Consider the following 17,610-nt stretch of genomic DNA (forward strand, 5'->3'; position numbering starts at 1 on the left):
CCAGGCCTCATCCAGTGCCAGGAAATACCACAGCCTAACTCATCAGGGCGGACTTCTGGAAGAGGGCTCTGAGTCTGATGCTCCAGGCAGGGGCCCCCAAGCAGAGGTGATTTACCACTGGTGTGACTTCAGGAGGCATTCTGCGGAGACACTTTTCTACTTGATTTCCTCATCAGAGACAAGAACTCAGCTTTTCACTCCCCATTTCCTTCCACGTGCCCTGATTTATCTACTTGCTGTTACTGCTACCAAAAAATATCTATCCTAGGGTCCTAGAGTGATATCAGTCAGGTCAGAGACCAATGGCCCAGATGGACCTGCGGAGACTGTTTTGGCTACATGCTGTGGCCCGCGTCCTGGTCTGCAACAGACTCACGAGGAGGGGCTTTCACTGAAGCCTTAAAAGCATCAAAATGTAAATGATTTCCTTAGACCCCTCTCCCCACTGTGCCCACCTTCACACACAATTATGGAAACCCCTAACCACAGGGAGAAGCGACTAGCCATCTTCGGCCTGAGCAATCTTCTCTTCTACTTTGTGTTCCCTAGGTAGGTCCACAGGTGCTTCATCCCTTGGATGGGGAGACACATATTCTCCACCTTTCTTTCCTAGAGCCTGTTCACAGAAGGCTGAGACATACGACATATTTATGCAACAAAGTCATCTACGCCGCAGTTGGGACAGAAAGTCACAGAGGAAAATTAGCATCCAGGTGTGTAGCTGCTCTGAACCCTCCTGTCTCAGAAAGCTTGGGCAGCGTATGGTGGAAACTTGTTAGATAGGAAGCTTTTCGAAAAATTCTTATCAAATTCTATTTTAACCTAAACTTCATATTATAATTAACTTTATACTCCAAGGCACACAGCTTTTGGGAAGCACAAAGCTTCCGTGGGTGGATATGATTTTTTCAGAGCTTAGCACCCAGTGACTGGGGTCATGTCATACAATCCAACTGCAAAATTAAACTTGGTAAACAAGAAATGGACATGCTCGGCAGGCCAGCCCTCACCCGACAAATGACCACGCAGCAGTGCCTAGAAGCAGTGACTAAGGAGCCACGTTTGCTGCAAGTGTAATTCACCACTTGGATGTTTCTTAACCCAACACCTGCAAATGGCTTCCATCCTCCCAGTACAAAGTAGCAGAAATCATTACAGCACAAAACATCTTTTCAAAGTTCACATGTACCTTATTTCTTCCCAAATATGCAGTTCCAGTGCATACCCCGTGACAGAAAAAAAAAAAAAAATTACGGAACGTTACCAACGTTGAATAATACCAAATGCTGGGCATGCAATCCCCTTTCTCTTCGAGCTTCAATAGGACAAGGACCAGGAGATCATTTTGATGATTAAAAACAGGGTTTCCGATGTGTAGATCCCCAAGTATTCCTCGGTGGCTAATGCCGAATAGCCCAAAGTCCAAACACACACAAAAAGGCAGATAAATAAACATAAAACTTCCCCTGACCACGGCTTCCCACTCAAGGTTTATTGAGGCTCTAGCACAGCAGAGGTCACATTCTGCTGCACACTGGAATCACCTGGGGAGCTTTTTAAAAACTATGTGCCCAGGATGCACCCCAGACCAACTACCCCGTAATTTCTGGAGGTGCAACTCAGACATCAGCATTTTCCAAAACACCCGAGATGTGTAGCCAAGTCTGAGAACCAGTGCTCCGGGAAAATTAAAACTGCAGGGGCCCACGTTTTCTTCTTCTGTTAACATGCCCTGTTTACTGACACAGAATCAACCAAAAGGGAACAGCACCCCTGGCTGTGGGGCAACTCCTTACCTATGTAGAGCGAGGAGTCCTTCCTCCGCACGTGGTCGTCGATGTAGGAGACGCCCAGGGGCTGCACGGGGGTAGCACCGATGCCCAGGAGCACCTGGGCCCCAATAAGCAGCAAGTACATCATGTTGGTGGCGGTCCGGCTGCGGCAGATGAGGTCCGGGTCGGGCCCCTGGTCCCCGCCAGAGCCGTTGGCGGCGCAGACATCGCGGCCCTCGGCACCCCAGCGGATCTCGCCCGCCTCGTACTTGTACTGGTGGGTCAGGAACTCAGGCAGCGCCGACAGCAACGCGCCCAGGGCCATGACGATGCCTCCGCAGCCGATGAGGCGTGGCCTGTGCCCGCGCGCCCCGAAGTAGCTCACGAAGAGGATGAGCGCCAGGTTCCCGATCTCGAAGCTGCTGGCGATCACGCCCACGTCGGCGCTCTGGAGGTTGAACCTCCGCTCCAGGGTGGTAAGGACGCTCACCTGTGGGGTGCAAAATGCAATCTCAACGCCAGTGCTGATGGAAACCACCCAGGAGGCCCCCTTCCCGTCACGCAGCGCACCTGCCCATCCCGGATCCTCCCGCCTCGCCGTTTTTTGCTTTGTTTTGTTTTGTTTTTACCAGCTGTGCCAAGTGCTTTAAACCTTAAGGGTCCAAAAACCGTTTACTTAGTATGATAACCCCAATTTAATGGTTAAAGAATTAACTTCCATCGGGGAAGAAGTTTCCCTTGGCATCTGTTTCCATTCTGAAAGATTCTGCCTCACCGCATAAGAACAACCTCTGCATCCCCACGGCCACCACCATTTAAGGCTCACGAGTCCTGTGAAAGTCCTGAAGTCCACAGCTTTCACAGGCTCTCTCCCAACTACATCTTATTTATGAAGTCCATGCTGGAGGACACAGGGTCCACGGGCTTTTTACCAGGAGGTTATTAGCAAAGCATATTGAATAAAATAAAAACACAAGGAAACAAAAACCTGGGAGGGGAGCAAAATGGACAAGCTAGATTAGCTCATTAGGATAATCATGAACTCTTGGCTTCCTTCTGGAAATTTCCAAACAGTGGACATTTCCCTAGAGGTCAAGACATCCCTGAATCCCTGACTGTTCTGTGCACTCTAGCCCCACCGAGCTCCCTCAGGTGGTATAGTTTGATGACTTTCCCCGCCTTTGCATCCTTGTCTGCCCTTCACCTGTTTAACAAATATCTACTGACCATCTGCTGTTGGCTTCACAATGCCCTGGACACAAAAGACAGAAATAGGAGGAAGGGATGACACCTGGCCTCAAAGATGCCACCTAGCAGAAAGGTAGACATGTATGTTGGTTACATGTTACATTCATGATGCAAAATCACAGTAGAAGGGTCAAGAGGAGACGCATCATTTTAAGGCTCCTTGAGGTGGAGAGAAAATGCAAATGGCCTCCCTGTCCTGCTGTTTGCAGGTTCCACGCAGGGTATTATCAGCAAGACAGGAGTCCCTGTCGTAGGAGTCCTAGTTGGGCAGGGAAGAACACACCAGGCAAAAGGAACAGGGCGAGCAAACGTTGGGTGGCATGATTTCATAATGGAATGGAACGCACGTAGTGAAAAGACAGGTTGGCAACAGACTATAAGAAGCTACAGAGGCCACCCTAAAGGAATCAGACAGTCCCCTGCAGTGTGGTGGAGAGAATGCAGAGCCTGGAGGGAGGAGCAACTGGTTTGAACCGCACACCTATTATTTCCTTAATTAGCTCTGTGACTTTGGTCAAGTTAACTTAACCTCTTCAAGCCCTGATTTCCGTGAAATAGGAATAATAACGCCTACCCGGCAGGACGGATGCGAAGATTAGACGTAACGTATGAAAAGTCTGTTAGCACAGAGCAGCCTTTCCCTACACGGCCAGAGAGCATCGGAGAGAGGTGGGGAAGCCGAGGGGTGAAGAACCGAAGCTCTGGGGTCAGAAAGCCTGGGGCCATAATTATGGGAACAGCAAAGGCTCTAAAAACATGAGAGTGACTCAGGTATGGTCAGAGTGTGGAGAATGGATGGAGTGGAAGAATGCAGGAGCGAATGCCAGCACAGAAAAAGGCTGGACTAGTATTGAGAAAAGGGAGAAGAAAAGGTCAGTCCCGTGGCAATGGAAATGAACAGGAAAATCTGAGAAGCGTCACAGAGGCAGCGTTATATCTTTGGGGAGATTTGGCTGCCTCTGCTGAGTGACCGGGCATGTGCTGCTAAGGAAGGTAAGGAAGAAGCGTCAGTGGGTCTAGCCTTCCTCCAAATGTATAAATACGGGCACTGGTGTCAGCATCCCTGCGTCCACAGCCTCTCTGCAACGTCCACATGCACACACACACACCTGTGCTGATTAGCATGCCTCTATTCCATTTACCTTTATTAGAGAAAAAGACACTAGTCCAGTAATTCCTGTAGCCTCATTTCAACCCCACACATTTAAACAGACTCCTTTAACCCAGGGGTTTTCAGTGCTACCTTCAGATTGGATGCACTTGGGAAAGCATTAAAAATTTCAGATGCCTGGTCCCTCCGTGAGTTTCTAAGCCAGGGCAACCTGGGTGCTGGGATGGTGTTAAAGCCCGCCCAGGTGATTCTATGTGGGTTAGCACAGCGCTAACACAACAACACAAACGACTGCAGCCTTTCCGTCAGCACTGGGCCTGGGGGTGAGCTCTGCAGGGCACTACTCAACACTGGTGCAGGTCCCTGTTCATGACCAAGGATGGGACGTCTGTGTTGCCCTCGATCGCCGGCATTCTGATTCTGATTCCTGTTTCCATTGTGCTTCTAACCAAGTCAAGGCCAGCTCACAACTCATGCAGCCCTAGTTAATTATTTTTCAAGCACCAAGTACTGGCCATTGTCGAGAAAAGAAGTTTAGCGAGTCCTGGTCTCATTAAAATGGCTTTCAAACGCTCCCAGAGATCCTTCTGAAAGGTCTGGGCAAGTGAAAACAAAGGTTTCATTTAGTCCCTTCTTTCCTTCGTAACACCAACAAGCTCGATGGAATAAATGCTCTAACAGAGGCATATAACAGGTAATGCCATGTGGAAGAACAAAGGCAGACAGCCTGACTGCCTGAGAGGTGGCGGGGGGCCTGGGGGGTTCACTCAGGCCTTGATGACGGGACTTGAGAGATGCCTAAAAGAAGCCAGATGCAGAAGTGGACGCATGTGGGCAGGGTCCCCTGGGTTCACCAGAGTCACCTCGAGCAGGCTGGCAGGTCTGCAGCCTGGTGACCTCCACCTCGGGAGTAAAAGCGCAACGGCGGTGGGAGGAAGGGTGGGCAGAAATGGAGCAGAAGGCGTATTTCACTTCTGTCACAGGGCTTCATGACATCCGTACTAGGCAGATCTGAAACATGACAACCTCTCCCTTCCAGCAGGTGTGCCCTGTCATAAAATATCACACAGGTGTGGACATTTATGATGACATAAGGATGGTGAGGAGAGAGGCAGTTGTGGGCAAAACAAAAAGAGTCCACTCTTCTAGAAAGGGCAGGGGCCATTCTTGTCCTGAATCAAACCTGCTCTTTGCAGAGCGACCCACAAGGGTCACAGGAGTAGTACGGTCCTTACCTCCTTGACCCCGTGGCCTGTTGAAAGCCTCTGGGACACCTCTCTGGATCCAGAGTTAAGCTACACAAACATTCTGAAAAGATGCTTTGTGGATCAATTAGGTCAGAGGCTAATGTCTTCACTCACTTAAAACCCAATTTGGAGAAGCTGGACTAATTAAACAGGCATGAGGCCATAAACCCACTTGTGGCTTTTAAGTGGCAATGAACAATCCAGCAATGAGGAAGATGCCCGCTAACGGCAACGGCTGTCTGTACTTAACGGGTAACAGGACTGATGGAAATGTCTTGATAATTAGACACGAAGGAGACACAAGTCCAGGAGGAAAAGAGGAACTGTCCTCACCTTGAACCAAGTAGATACAAAGTGATTATTAAAAGAATGCAATATTTATCAGGTTTCTGCTACCACAATTCAAAAACAAAACAAAACAAAAAAACCCGCCTGCATTTCAGAATCTCCTGGAGCACTTGTTAAAAATATAGATTCGGGCTTCCCTGGTGGCGCAGTGGTTGAGAGTCTGCCTGCCGATGCAGGGGACATGGGTTCGTGCCCCGGTCCGGGAAGATCCACACGCCGCGGAGCGGCTGGGCCCGTGAGCCATGGCCGCTGAGCCTGCGCGTCCGGAGCCTGTGCTCCGCAACGGGAGAGGCCACAAGAGTGAGAGGCCCGCGTACCGCAAAAAAAAAAAAATAATATATATATATATACATATATATATATATATGTATATATATATTCCCAAACCCTGAGATGAGGCCCAGGAGTCCAAGGTTTTATAAAACCCCCCAGCGGTCTCTGGTGCCCAGAGTTGGGGAGGGGTGAACACCACTGACGTTTCAGGTGTCTACACACACGCTCAACCACCAATCGAGAGCTATGGTTCTCAACCTTCACTGGCAGCAAAATCACCTGGAGGGTATCGGACTGCTGGACCCCCAACCTCAGAGTCTCTGATTCGGTGCATCCGGGATGTGTCTAGGAATCTACACTTCTCATAAGCTCCCACACGTCATGTGGATGCACGTGGGTGCTGCTGATCTGGGGACCAGACTTTGAGAACCACTGCACCACTGGGCTCTCCATCCTCGACAAACCTGTCTCCCCTCAAGATTAAAGAGCTTTTTTTTCTTAATTAGATGCCAATTAAAAGCACTCCCTCATTTCCAATTCACCTCCAGTCTCTTCTCCTCCTATGGGAAAGCTGGGTGGCATCTGGGGGAGGCTCACCTCTGAGGGAGTCTGAGGTGCACACTCTGGTCACCTGCTGAGATGGGGGCCCAGCCCAAAAGGGAGACCTGTGGACATCCTGGCAGAAATGCTGTGAGACAGGAGGCACCCAGAGACCACGGCCAGGGACAGATGGGACTTTCCTCACCTCTGAAAGGGCCAGTTATCAGGGACTCACGGAAGAAGCAGCCAACCTCTTGGAGCAGCAGCTGAAGCTCAGAATTGCCCTCATGAGCCCTCCCACGGTCTATTTTCTTATTCTGGCTCAGGGGGGTGGGAACTGGACTAGAATCACCTGGAAAAACACACCAGCACCGCCCCCCCCCCATGCCCAGCCCACCACCACCAGGACTGTGATATCATGTGTGAGAGCTGGGCCCGGGCTTGAGTATTTTCCAAGCTCCCAGGTGATTCTAATACACAGGCAGGCAGAGGTGTGTGTGTGTGCAGAGACTCCTGGTATAGCCCCTGCACAGGGGCTGAGTGTGCAGGGGTAGTTACAACATTGCACCCTGGCCCTATCCACGTAGCGCTGGAGCACCGGAGCCTCAAGTTCAAATCTGGCTTTGAGAGCGCTTGGCCATGCCAATCTTTCTGAGCTGTTTCTGCACCTGTGTGGTGAGGATAACAATACATGCATCACGAGGTCATGATTCAGCAGCTGGCGCACAGTAGGTACACATAAAAGAGCCGCCCTCATCCCTGGCGTGCATGCTCTGTGCGACTTCCAATTCGATGCCACACAGAGCCCGCTTGGCGGGAGGTGCAAGGAATATAACTACGGCTGAGAGAGAATCCCTGCCCTGTGGGGGTTCACAACCTGGGGACAGCAGAAAGAAAGGGTCCTAACAGCACAGCCTACTATGCAGGGTCATGCAGTAAAGTGGCAGAGGGCTCGGGAATGAGAACACACCTTTGGCTGCAGGCGGAGGAAAATCGATCTGGGACGCACCAGGGATGAACCAGATCTTAATAGATGGGCAGTGGGGGTGGGACCACAATACTTTTTTTTAAAACATTTTATATTGGAATATAGCCGATTAACAATGTTGTGACAGTTTCAGGTGCACAGCAAAGTGATTCAGCCATACACAAACACGTATCCATTCTCCCCCAAAACTGCCCTCCCATCTAGGCTGCCACATAACATTGAGCAGAGTTCCCTGTGCTATACAGTAGGTCCTTGTTGGTTATCCCCTTTAAATACAGCAGTGTGTACATGTCAATCCCAAACTCCCTAACTATCCCTTCCCTCCACCCTTCCCCTCCCCACTCTACCAGGTAACCATAAGTCAGTTCTCTAAGTCTGTGAGTCTGTTTCTGTTTAGTAAATAAGTTTATTTGTATCATTTCCTTTTAGGTTCCACATATAAGTGATATCATACGATATTTCTTTCTCTGTCTGACTTCACTCAGTATGACAATCTCTAGATCCATCCATGTTGCTGCAAATGGCATTATTTCATTCTTTTTTATGGCTGAGTGATATTCCATTGCGTGTATGTACCACATCTTCTTTATCCATTCCTCTGTTGATGGACATTTAGGTTGCTTCCATGTCTTGGCTATTGTAAACAGTGCTGCAGTGAACACTGGGGTACGTGTATGCTTTCAGACCATGTTTTTCTCTGGATATATTGCCAGGAGTGGGATTGCTGGGTAATATGGTAGTTCTGTTTTTAGTTTTTTAAGGAACCTCCGTACTGTTCTCCACAGTGGCTGTATCAATTTACATTCCCACCAACAGTGCAGGAGGGATCCCTTTTCTCCACACCCTCTCCAGCATTTATTGTTTGTGGATTTTTTGATGATGGCCATTCTAACCAGTGGGAGGTGGGAGGAATGGCAAAGGGAAAATTCAGACCATCCCTGGGAAAAGGGAGGAAGACCTTTTTGGCCTCAGAGCGCCATGAGGAGGTAAAACGGTCTTAAAGACTAGGTTGAGGGTTGATTTGGAGGTCCTTGGGGAGCCATTCTTCAGTAACACTACCCTGGCAGGTGTGGCGCATGTGGAGGGAGGAGAAACTGCCCAGGCAACTATTTCAGCAGAGCTGGTGAGAAACGAGGCTTCCGTAGGGGCGTGCTGGCAGAACCACAGAGAAGGGTGCCTGTGTGTGATGCCTCAGATGTAAAGAGCAGCAGAGCCACGGCTGATGGGAGGCCTGGGTCAAGGAAGCTGGAGCTGAAAAAGACCCTGGGGAGCCTGCCGTGCCTCAATCCGGAGCCCGTGTGAGGGCTGAGGGAGCTGCGAGGCTGGGGAGAGCCCGTGAGTGCAGAGAACCTGCATCTAAAAGCCCCTCTGCTCGGAGAGGCACCAGACACCACAGCCCAGCAGGCTGCCGCCCGGGGAACATGAAGGAAGCTGTACCTTCAAACAACTCGCCCAGCAGCGGTGCCCAGCGCTGTTGGGAGCAGATGCAGAAACAGTGTGGATGTCGACCTCACATTAAACTGTAGTTAAAGAAAGGCCCAGAGGTCCCCTTATTGGGGCTCCTGAACAGGCATCAGCACACATTTTCCGTGAAGAGCCAGACAGTAAATATTTTCAGCTTCTGGGCCACTTGGTCTCTGCAGCAACTCCAACTATGTCATCCTAACACAAAAGCAGCATCGGTAAGCAGTATGTAAATGATGGCCACAGCTGTGTTCCAAGAAAACTTTAAAAATAAGCCATGGGACTTCCCTGGTGGTCCGGTGGTTAAGACTCCACCTTCCAATGCAGGGGGTGTGGGTTCGATCCCTGGTCAGGTTTGATCCCTGGTCGAGGAGCTAAGATCCCACCTGTCTCGTGGCCAAAAAACCAAAACATAAAACAGAAACAATATTGTAACAAAATTCAATAAAGACTTTAGAAATGGTCCACATCAAAAAAAAAATCTTTAAAAAATAAAAATAAAAAAAAAATAAGCCATGGCTGGATTTGGCCGCAGGCCACAGATTGCCAAACTCCTGCTCGCTTCTCCGTCAATCCAGTTCGGGAAATTGCCTTATCCCTGAGTCTGGCAATAACAATGCTGGCCATTTATAACAAGTTTGCAAAGCACTACTGTTGCTGCCATGGAAAAGCCATTCCGGGCACAACTTCAATGCAAGTTTGTTTTTTAATCCCATGAAAGGAAGTTGCAAGCCCATTTCAATTGCTTGCCTGATGTGCCAGGACGTGGTCTTGCAGCAAAGGCGGGAAGGGGTCCAACCACAGAAGCCCAGAGAGCATCTCCCGAGGACGAAGCAGCAGCAGCAGCAATTGCTTCAGGTGAGGGAGGCACACATTGTGTGGTTTTGTTTTTCACTTGACCAGCAGCTCCTTGTAGCCAGTCATTTAGGGCACAGGGGAAACGGCATGCACGAGGCATTCATTTGTGAATTCCAGGATCTGAGGTTTGCAGAGCCAGGTAACAGAGAACAACACAACAATGAGTCCTGTAATTGCCCTGGTAGCCAACAGACTGCCCACCTGCCTCGCAGGTTGGCCAGGGAAGACAAACAGTCAATGTCGCTTTATTTCTGATGGAATGATTTAGCCTGTTTTATGACATAATAAATGGGTGTAAATTGACGATTTTTTCTTAAAAAGCAGAGCAAGAATTATATGGAGAACCTCTGATTTAGATATGACTCTGGCCTTCAGCCCATGCCAAAGGCACTGGTGTGTGTAAAGGGGTGAGAAGAGGGGCAGACGGAAAACATGAGGGATTTTGAGAGCCACACACGAACCACGCATTTAACACGCCTGCAGCTCCCTTTTCTGATCTGTAATGCGGAGGCGATGATTCTGCCCTCAAAGCTTGCCACAAATGAGGAGGAAACGTGCTGTCTGATGTTTGTCACTGTGACTGCAGTTATGCCTGGGGTTGCGAATATGCAACATGGCCTTACCCTTCCTCGCAGAAGTATCCCGAGAGCCTGCCAGCTCTCTCTGCACCTGGGTCTTTAACAAGAGACCATCGTTCCCTCTGGTCACCCTGCTCTCTGAGAGTCAGTCTTGGACACTCTTTCCTTAGAAAGGCCTCATTCGTCTGCATCTCTGAGACTTCTTCTCGGTCATTTCCTGCACCCTTGTGAATTATTTGCATCTTTCTCAGACCATTTTCCCCTCTGTACCCTGTTTCTTAGTTTCTCTCTTCTATTCTCTTCCCTAAATAGCCCTAAAGTACAACAGAGGCATCTTTTTTTATTATTATTCCTTATATTTAGTGACATCTTATGTTCATTTAATTCTAAGAGAATGTGTAAAGTTTTATGATCCTCTTCTTTAAAAAAAAATCTCTAAATTTTCTTCCTGCTTATGAATCTTGTCATTGATTTTTCTCCATAGCTCAGTGGTCCATCATAGAAAAACAAGGATCCTCCGTCCCTGCTGGGTACAGATAATAGAATTTTCTTCCACTCAGTGACTGAGCTGTAAAGGCACTACTAGAAATTTTTGCATCAGTCCTATTATTAATAGTCTGTGTTTAGTACCTTTCACAGGAATTGAGACCATTCTTTCAATTCACAATTTACGTGGTGCCAGGTCTCTTTTATTAGAGAAACTTCAAGAACAATAGGAGTTAAATGATTTCCTCGGCATTCAACAAAAATGTATAGAGGACCAGAGTCTTAAGAGATTTCCATCTAACACGCTAACAATGTACACGTACACACACACACACACACACACACACACACACACCGGGCAGAGCTGTTTTCACTGAATCAGACTCTCTGTATGCCCTAGGGGCCGGGCTTACACTGTCAGAAAGACTGAAAACCCCAGATTGAGTAGCCATGTCAAGTTCTAATTCCGGGGCTGCAGGTGTCCTTAACCAGCTCATAGTATAACAGAGAAGACAACTATGAAAATAGGCAATTATCACAAAGGGCCAATAGAGCTGCTCTCTGCCACAATAAAGAGAAGTACAGTCAGTACCCAAAGAAGCACTAGAGTTAGTACCCAGTCACGTGGGAGTGACGTGGCATCAGGGCAGGGTACCCTCCGGAATGGGGACAATATTCCTTACAAGCAGAAGAACACATATTAGTTACTTATCCAGGGATGGTCCTGAGGGTTTTACATCGATTGACATATTTATTCTACACGATGATTCCAGAGGTAGGTCATATTATTATCCAGTTCTACAGATGAGAAACCTGAGGCTGGAGAAGATGACTAGCCCGATAATAGCCACGCAGCTGGTGAGCAGAGGGGCAAGGACTGAAGCCCAGTCCCACAGACCCCATACCTGAGTGACCAAGCAATATGCTTCCTGCCTCGGTGAGGTTCCCCTGACCCAGGTGGTAAAGGCTAATGGGCTCTAGCAGCAAACTTGCTGTTTAAAAAAAAAAACCTCAGTGTTAAAAGCTATGCAGGCAGGAAAAGCATTATGAAGTCATAGGTAATTTTGAAAATTCTGGGTTGAACAAAGATAATCAGGTTTCTTTACAAGACTTATGAGAGATTTCCAAATGATAATATTCATTGTTAATCATCCATCCAAATATTGATAGATATTTCCTGAAACTCTCCTGACTACGGAGCCTTCATTTTTCAAATCCTGTGCTTCCCTTGAGAAAAATATATATACTTTCAGAAACACTGGGTTAAGGCTGGTATGGGCAATGTTTTTAATTAAGTACTAGAAAAAGCTCTGCTTTTCCTAGGAACTAATTTTATCGTCATCCCCACCCCCACCCCCACCAGCAGCTACCCCCAACCAAAGGCTATTAAACAGTATGATTATAGCTGTATTTCCCTTTTTGCTTTGCTTCCCAGGAATCTCTGACTCAAGCCTGCAGCCAATGCTAGAGCAATAATGGTGTGGGATGCCACGGCTGCACTTGAGCATTTCATTTCTTTTTCTTCCTGGTCTCCCGATTTTACTTGTAATTCCACAGGAGTATGCTACATATAAACTGCTTCTACCAGGACAGTGTACAAAGCCATTATATATAATTCCTCAAGAGCAAAGCACCAGACAGGTAGGGTTAAGTCCTAAGTACCAAGATAATCTACTTCCACCTAATTATATCCTCTCTTAGAAATGAATCACCCAGATAAGCTGAGAAGAAAATAATATGGTTGACAAAGCTTGTGCATCCAGGTGCAAGATAGACAGGGGTCAGAACAAAACAGTGCCCGCTCACGTGCATTAAACAGCTTCCAGAAGACTAAGAAAGTCCAGTTTTGGTGTCAAAGCAATGAAGGGAACAGCCACACATCTTAAGAGTTCATCTTCTCGGACCTGCTCACACCAGCTCACTGCTCAAATCCAACTGTAGATCCTTCCACTGTTATTTCAGTGCATCTCAGGCACAAAACACCCTCGAACTTCACCTAAGACACACAGTCATGGATCGCAGGAACAACAGACGTTACTGCCAAAGTGGATGTTGAGGATGATCTAGCCCCTTCCCCATATTTTACTGGGAGGACCCAGGAGCCCAGAGCAGTGAGGTAATTAGACCAGGATCACACACCTGCAAGTGACAGCAACGCCTCCTGATGCTGAGTCCAGTTCTGTCCCCCCCGCCACGTTAGAAGAAAAGTACTCAGCACTACTTGGTCTCACTCCCCCCTGAGTAAAACAGTCTCCTGCTTGTTGGATGCACGTGACCTTGTTCAAGGAGCTAACAGTGCTGTACCAATATGTAAACTAAGTACCCAAAGGGGTACCTGTAACTGATCAAAGAAATAGAGAAGCTGACGTTAAGTGTGGATGTGACAACAGAACTTCTTCCTGCTGGATTCAGAGGTGGGAGCCTACTGGAGAAAGACGGGGGAAGGGAGCGAAGGCACTGCGGGGCACCCACTTCAGCTCCACCCAGAGCTGCCCCCTTCCGTTCCGCACAGCCCCCTCTGCCCATGCATCCCTTTTTGTCGCCTGAAGACCTTCCTCCACCATGTTGCCCTCTTTGCTGTCTCTTCCCCCTCCACTGGCTCCATCTCCATTCTATCCTCTAGCTTGAGCAATGCCCATCCATGTTAAAAACCACAACTTAAAATCACCTTTCTGGTCACTGCCGTGAATTCATCTTTCCTTCCATCAAGGTCATGAAGAAAGTCCATGTTTGCCAGGTAGACGGCCCTGTTTCCCACGCTCGAGTCAATGCAGAGCAACGGGGCTTCCCGACTCTCCTAGGGCCGTGGAAGCTGCTCCTGAGAAAGCTTCCCCATGAGCTCCTACATCTTAAATGTGTTATTTTCTCACACGGGGTCTCCCTGATTTCTGACATAGCCGACCCCTCCCTCATGACATGCACGGCTTAGCTGCCCTCCACGCTCCTCTCCTCCTCCTTGTCTCTTGTTCTCTTGGCCAGGATTCTCCAAGGTCACACCTGATGGTTCTGGAGTCACTGTACTATTCTCATGGGGGGGATCCCCACATTCTCCATTCTCACTCCCTCTTCTTCCCCGAATTCTCCCAAGTGCATTTGCATGGGCCGCTGTCCTCTTTCCTGTCTCACCTCATTCAATCCATCCCCAGTTAATTCTCTAAATAAAACTCTCCAGTGATGCCCACTGCCAACTAGAAAAGCCCAAGCTCCTTGGCTTGAACTGCCAGACCCACCAAGATCTGGCCGCATTCTGCCTCTAGGTCAGCCTCCTGCAAGAATCCCTCCTTGCACTTTCCTACACTGGCCCGGATCTTTCTCATCCCCTGGCCCTCAAATGGGCAAATACCATCCATCCCACTCCACTCACCTCAGAAACCCCCTACTTACCCAGCAGCAGGCATTTCAAATGACACCTCCTCCGAGAACACCCTTCACCTTCTCCCTGGCCATGATTATTTTGGCCTGTCTAGCGTCCCTCATGAAGGATGAAACTCCTTGAGAGCAAGGGCTGTCTTATCGTGTCTGTGGCCCTGCTCCTGAGCACTGAGTAGGGCTCATGGCGGCTACACCAGGTCACTACATACAGCTGTCCTGCTCAAAGGTGACCCACCAAGTGGTGAGCAGGGACTGAACTCAGCCCGTATTCCATTCACCCCACTTGTGTCCATTGGAGGCAACAATACCAATTCCCCACAGGCACGATGGCTCTGCACAGGTGCACAGCAACCTGAGTTGGTAAACACACACCGTAAGCTCTCCTGCCCTCCTGCAGCTCCCCAGTGGTCCTTCCCTTTGCGCAAGTACCTAAGTAAGCAGCATGGCCAAGCTGCTCTGTCCACTCCTGGAGCTGCACGCTGCAAGGAAACTTCTGAAATGTGGGAACTGTGCTAATTAACTGCTTGGAAACACAACTGTGCAGACCTGGTCTCCAACTCAATATGGTACATGAGTAGCACTTGAACATTTTAGGCAGTTCCGGGGGCTGGGAGGACAAATACACATGAGCCCAAGACAAAGACTGAACAACATTTGGCCTCAACAAGGCACAAAGCCATCTGTTCCTTGGGTCCCATGCAGTCTTTCCTCCCCACACCTGCGGTTACTCTGAGAACTGCCCTCATTTCCTCTACACATCAAGCATCACTTAGTATAGATGATCTGAGGGTCAGAGGGGCTGACTATGCAAGGTACTAGGCCAAGGATATGGGACCTAAAGTCCTAGAGAAGTCCCCGCCCTCCCTGAAATAACAACAAAAGCTAACATTTTATAGCACTTACGGTGTGCCAAGCACTGCTCCTATTACTCTATGTATATTAATCCATTTCATTACCACAACAATTCCATTAGGTAGGTACTATTATCATCCCCATTTTACAGAGAGCAGAGGCCCAGAGGTTAAGCAATTTGCCCAAGTTCTTCCAGGTAGTAAAAGGCAGCGCCAATTAAAGCCCAGGTGGTCTGGTGTTAGAGTCCATACCTTTAAATACACACGATTTTTCCTGCCACACGATTTTTCCTCTCTAAAAGATGGGAAAAGACAATGGGGACAGAATAGCAGTGTGAGTAACTTGACAAATTCTCTCCTCAAAGAACAGTGACAAAACTAGACAAAATTGTCGAAAACAACTATTTCAAGACTCTGGAAATTGACTAAAACATACAACAGATTGAGGAGCATTTATTCAAGAAAAACTTCTGAACCTCTGGTAAGAACAGTGGGGATCTGGGTTCTTTCCCTCCCTCCCATGCCCCTCCCATGTTGGTTGGCCCAGTTACTCTACCAGGTGGGCTGGCCTTGCAAACCAGCAGCCTTGTGGCTGGAGGGAGTCCACTTGATTTGCAGTGGATGTGAAAAACCCCACACTCCGTGGTGTTGTAGTTAAGAATAGCAATCCCAATGGCAAATGAACAGGGGAGTCCACTTCAGCTACTCGGAGGTCATGGTGCTGGCTGGGGCAAGCAACAGACTGGCCGACTATACAGAAATGTAACAGGAAGATCAGCTACAGGGTCCTTGATAAGCTCCCCACAGATCCCTGGTTGACTGTAAGGCCATGCACAAGTGGAAAAGAGACCAGAGAGGTCCACTTTCTCTACTCATTCCTGCCTGACTGTGAGCCTGTGTACATAGGCAAAGGAGATGCCAAAAGGCCCAGAAGAAAGTAAAAGCTGGGAAGACATAAAAGCTGCCTTAAGTTTGAATAAAATCTTAGTGCTTGAGGCATTTGAACTCAAACTCTGACCAATCATTGACTATGCAGACACAGAGGTGACCCCCAGGAAGAAAGGCTTAAAAATAAAAACAAGAATTTAAAACATGAAACACACACACACACACACACACAAGAATTAAAAACAAAAAACTGAGTCAAGATATCCATGACCACACACCATGAGAGAGACAGATTCCACAGATTCAGTCTAGGCACATAATTAAACAGCAGTGATAGCAAATCTCAGGTGGGAGTGGGGGTGGTGGTGTACAGAAAACTGAATCCAGAATTGCTAGAGTATATTATCTAATACGCTCAATTTTCAACAAAAAATCAAGTCGTGCAAAAAACAAACAGGAAAGCATGGTCTCTCCTTTCTCAGGGGAAAAAAAGGAGTCAACAGAAGTTGTCTCAAAGTGGGTCCCAATGTTGGACATAACAGACAAAGGCTCAAAGCACCTAATATAAATATGTTCAAAACACTAGAGAAACCTATGTTTAAAATTTAAATAATATGATAATAATCCAATGAATACAGAATCTGAATAAAGACATAGTTATTGTACCAACAACAAGAAGAACAAAAAAATTAGAAATTCTGAAGTTGAAAAGTATGACTGAAATTAAAAACTCACTAGAGAGGCTCAATATCAGATGGGAGATGTCAGAAGAAATAATCAGTGAACTGAAAGATAAACTAATGTATCTTTAAGAGCCAAGAAGAAAAATGAACAAAACCTCAGATACCTGTGGGGCACCAGTAAGTACAGCAATATACATATAACGGGAGTCCCATAAGGAAAGATGAGAGAAAAGGGGAAGAAAAAGTATTTTAAGAAATAATGGCTAAAATATCCAAAATGTAGTGAAAAACATGAATCTATAGATTTAAGATGCTCCACAAACCCCAAGTAGAACAAAAGCAAAGAGATCCGTGCCCAGACACATTATAACCTGTTCACTTATATGTTGAAAGGCAAAAAATCAAAAGACGACCTTCAAAGCAGCAAGGGAAAAAAAAAAAAAACTCATCACATACAAGGGCTCTTCAATAAGATTAAGAGCTGACTTTTCATTGGAAACAAGGTAAGTCAGAAAGCAGTGGAATGGTATATTTAAAGAACTGAAAGAAAAAAACTATCAATCAAGAATACCATAACCAACACAACTATTATTTGAAATTGAAGGCAAAATAAAGATATTCCTAGATAAACAAGTCTAGAAGAATTCATTGCTAGCAGGTTTTCCTTGCAAGGGACACTAAAGGAATTCCTTCAGGTGGAAGGGAAATTACACCATACAGTAACTCAAATATATACACTAAGAAATAAAGAGTACCAGGAAAATTAAATATGTGAGTAAATACAGAAGGCTGTATAAATATATTTTCCCTCTTAACTTCTTTAAAAGGCACAGGATTGCATAAAACAATAACTGTGTTGCTCAATTAATAACATATATAGATCTAATATATATGTGGCAATGG

The 17,610-nt window shown here is 47.3% G+C and overlaps 1 protein-coding gene across 2 annotated transcripts in view; it reads right to left on the reverse strand.

Annotated features, from left to right (window-relative positions):
* SLCO3A1 (solute carrier organic anion transporter family member 3A1) overlaps positions 1–17,610 on the reverse strand; it is a gene marked incomplete at both ends in the record, with an annotated part of 317,248 nt that overhangs the window by 250,422 nt on the left and 49,216 nt on the right. For both annotated transcript variants that reach the window (XM_082839253.1, XM_082839252.1), the window contains one exon: positions 1,797–2,262. In XM_082839253.1, the coding sequence (XP_082695379.1) occupies positions 1,797–2,262 (466 nt within the window). The remainder of the gene's footprint in view (positions 1–1,796; positions 2,263–17,610) is intronic.

The sequence above is a fragment of the Leucopleurus acutus genome, assembly GCF_964270905.1.
Source record: "Leucopleurus acutus genome assembly, chromosome: 1".
Classification (NCBI taxonomy): domain Eukaryota; kingdom Metazoa; phylum Chordata; class Mammalia; order Artiodactyla; family Delphinidae; genus Leucopleurus; species Leucopleurus acutus.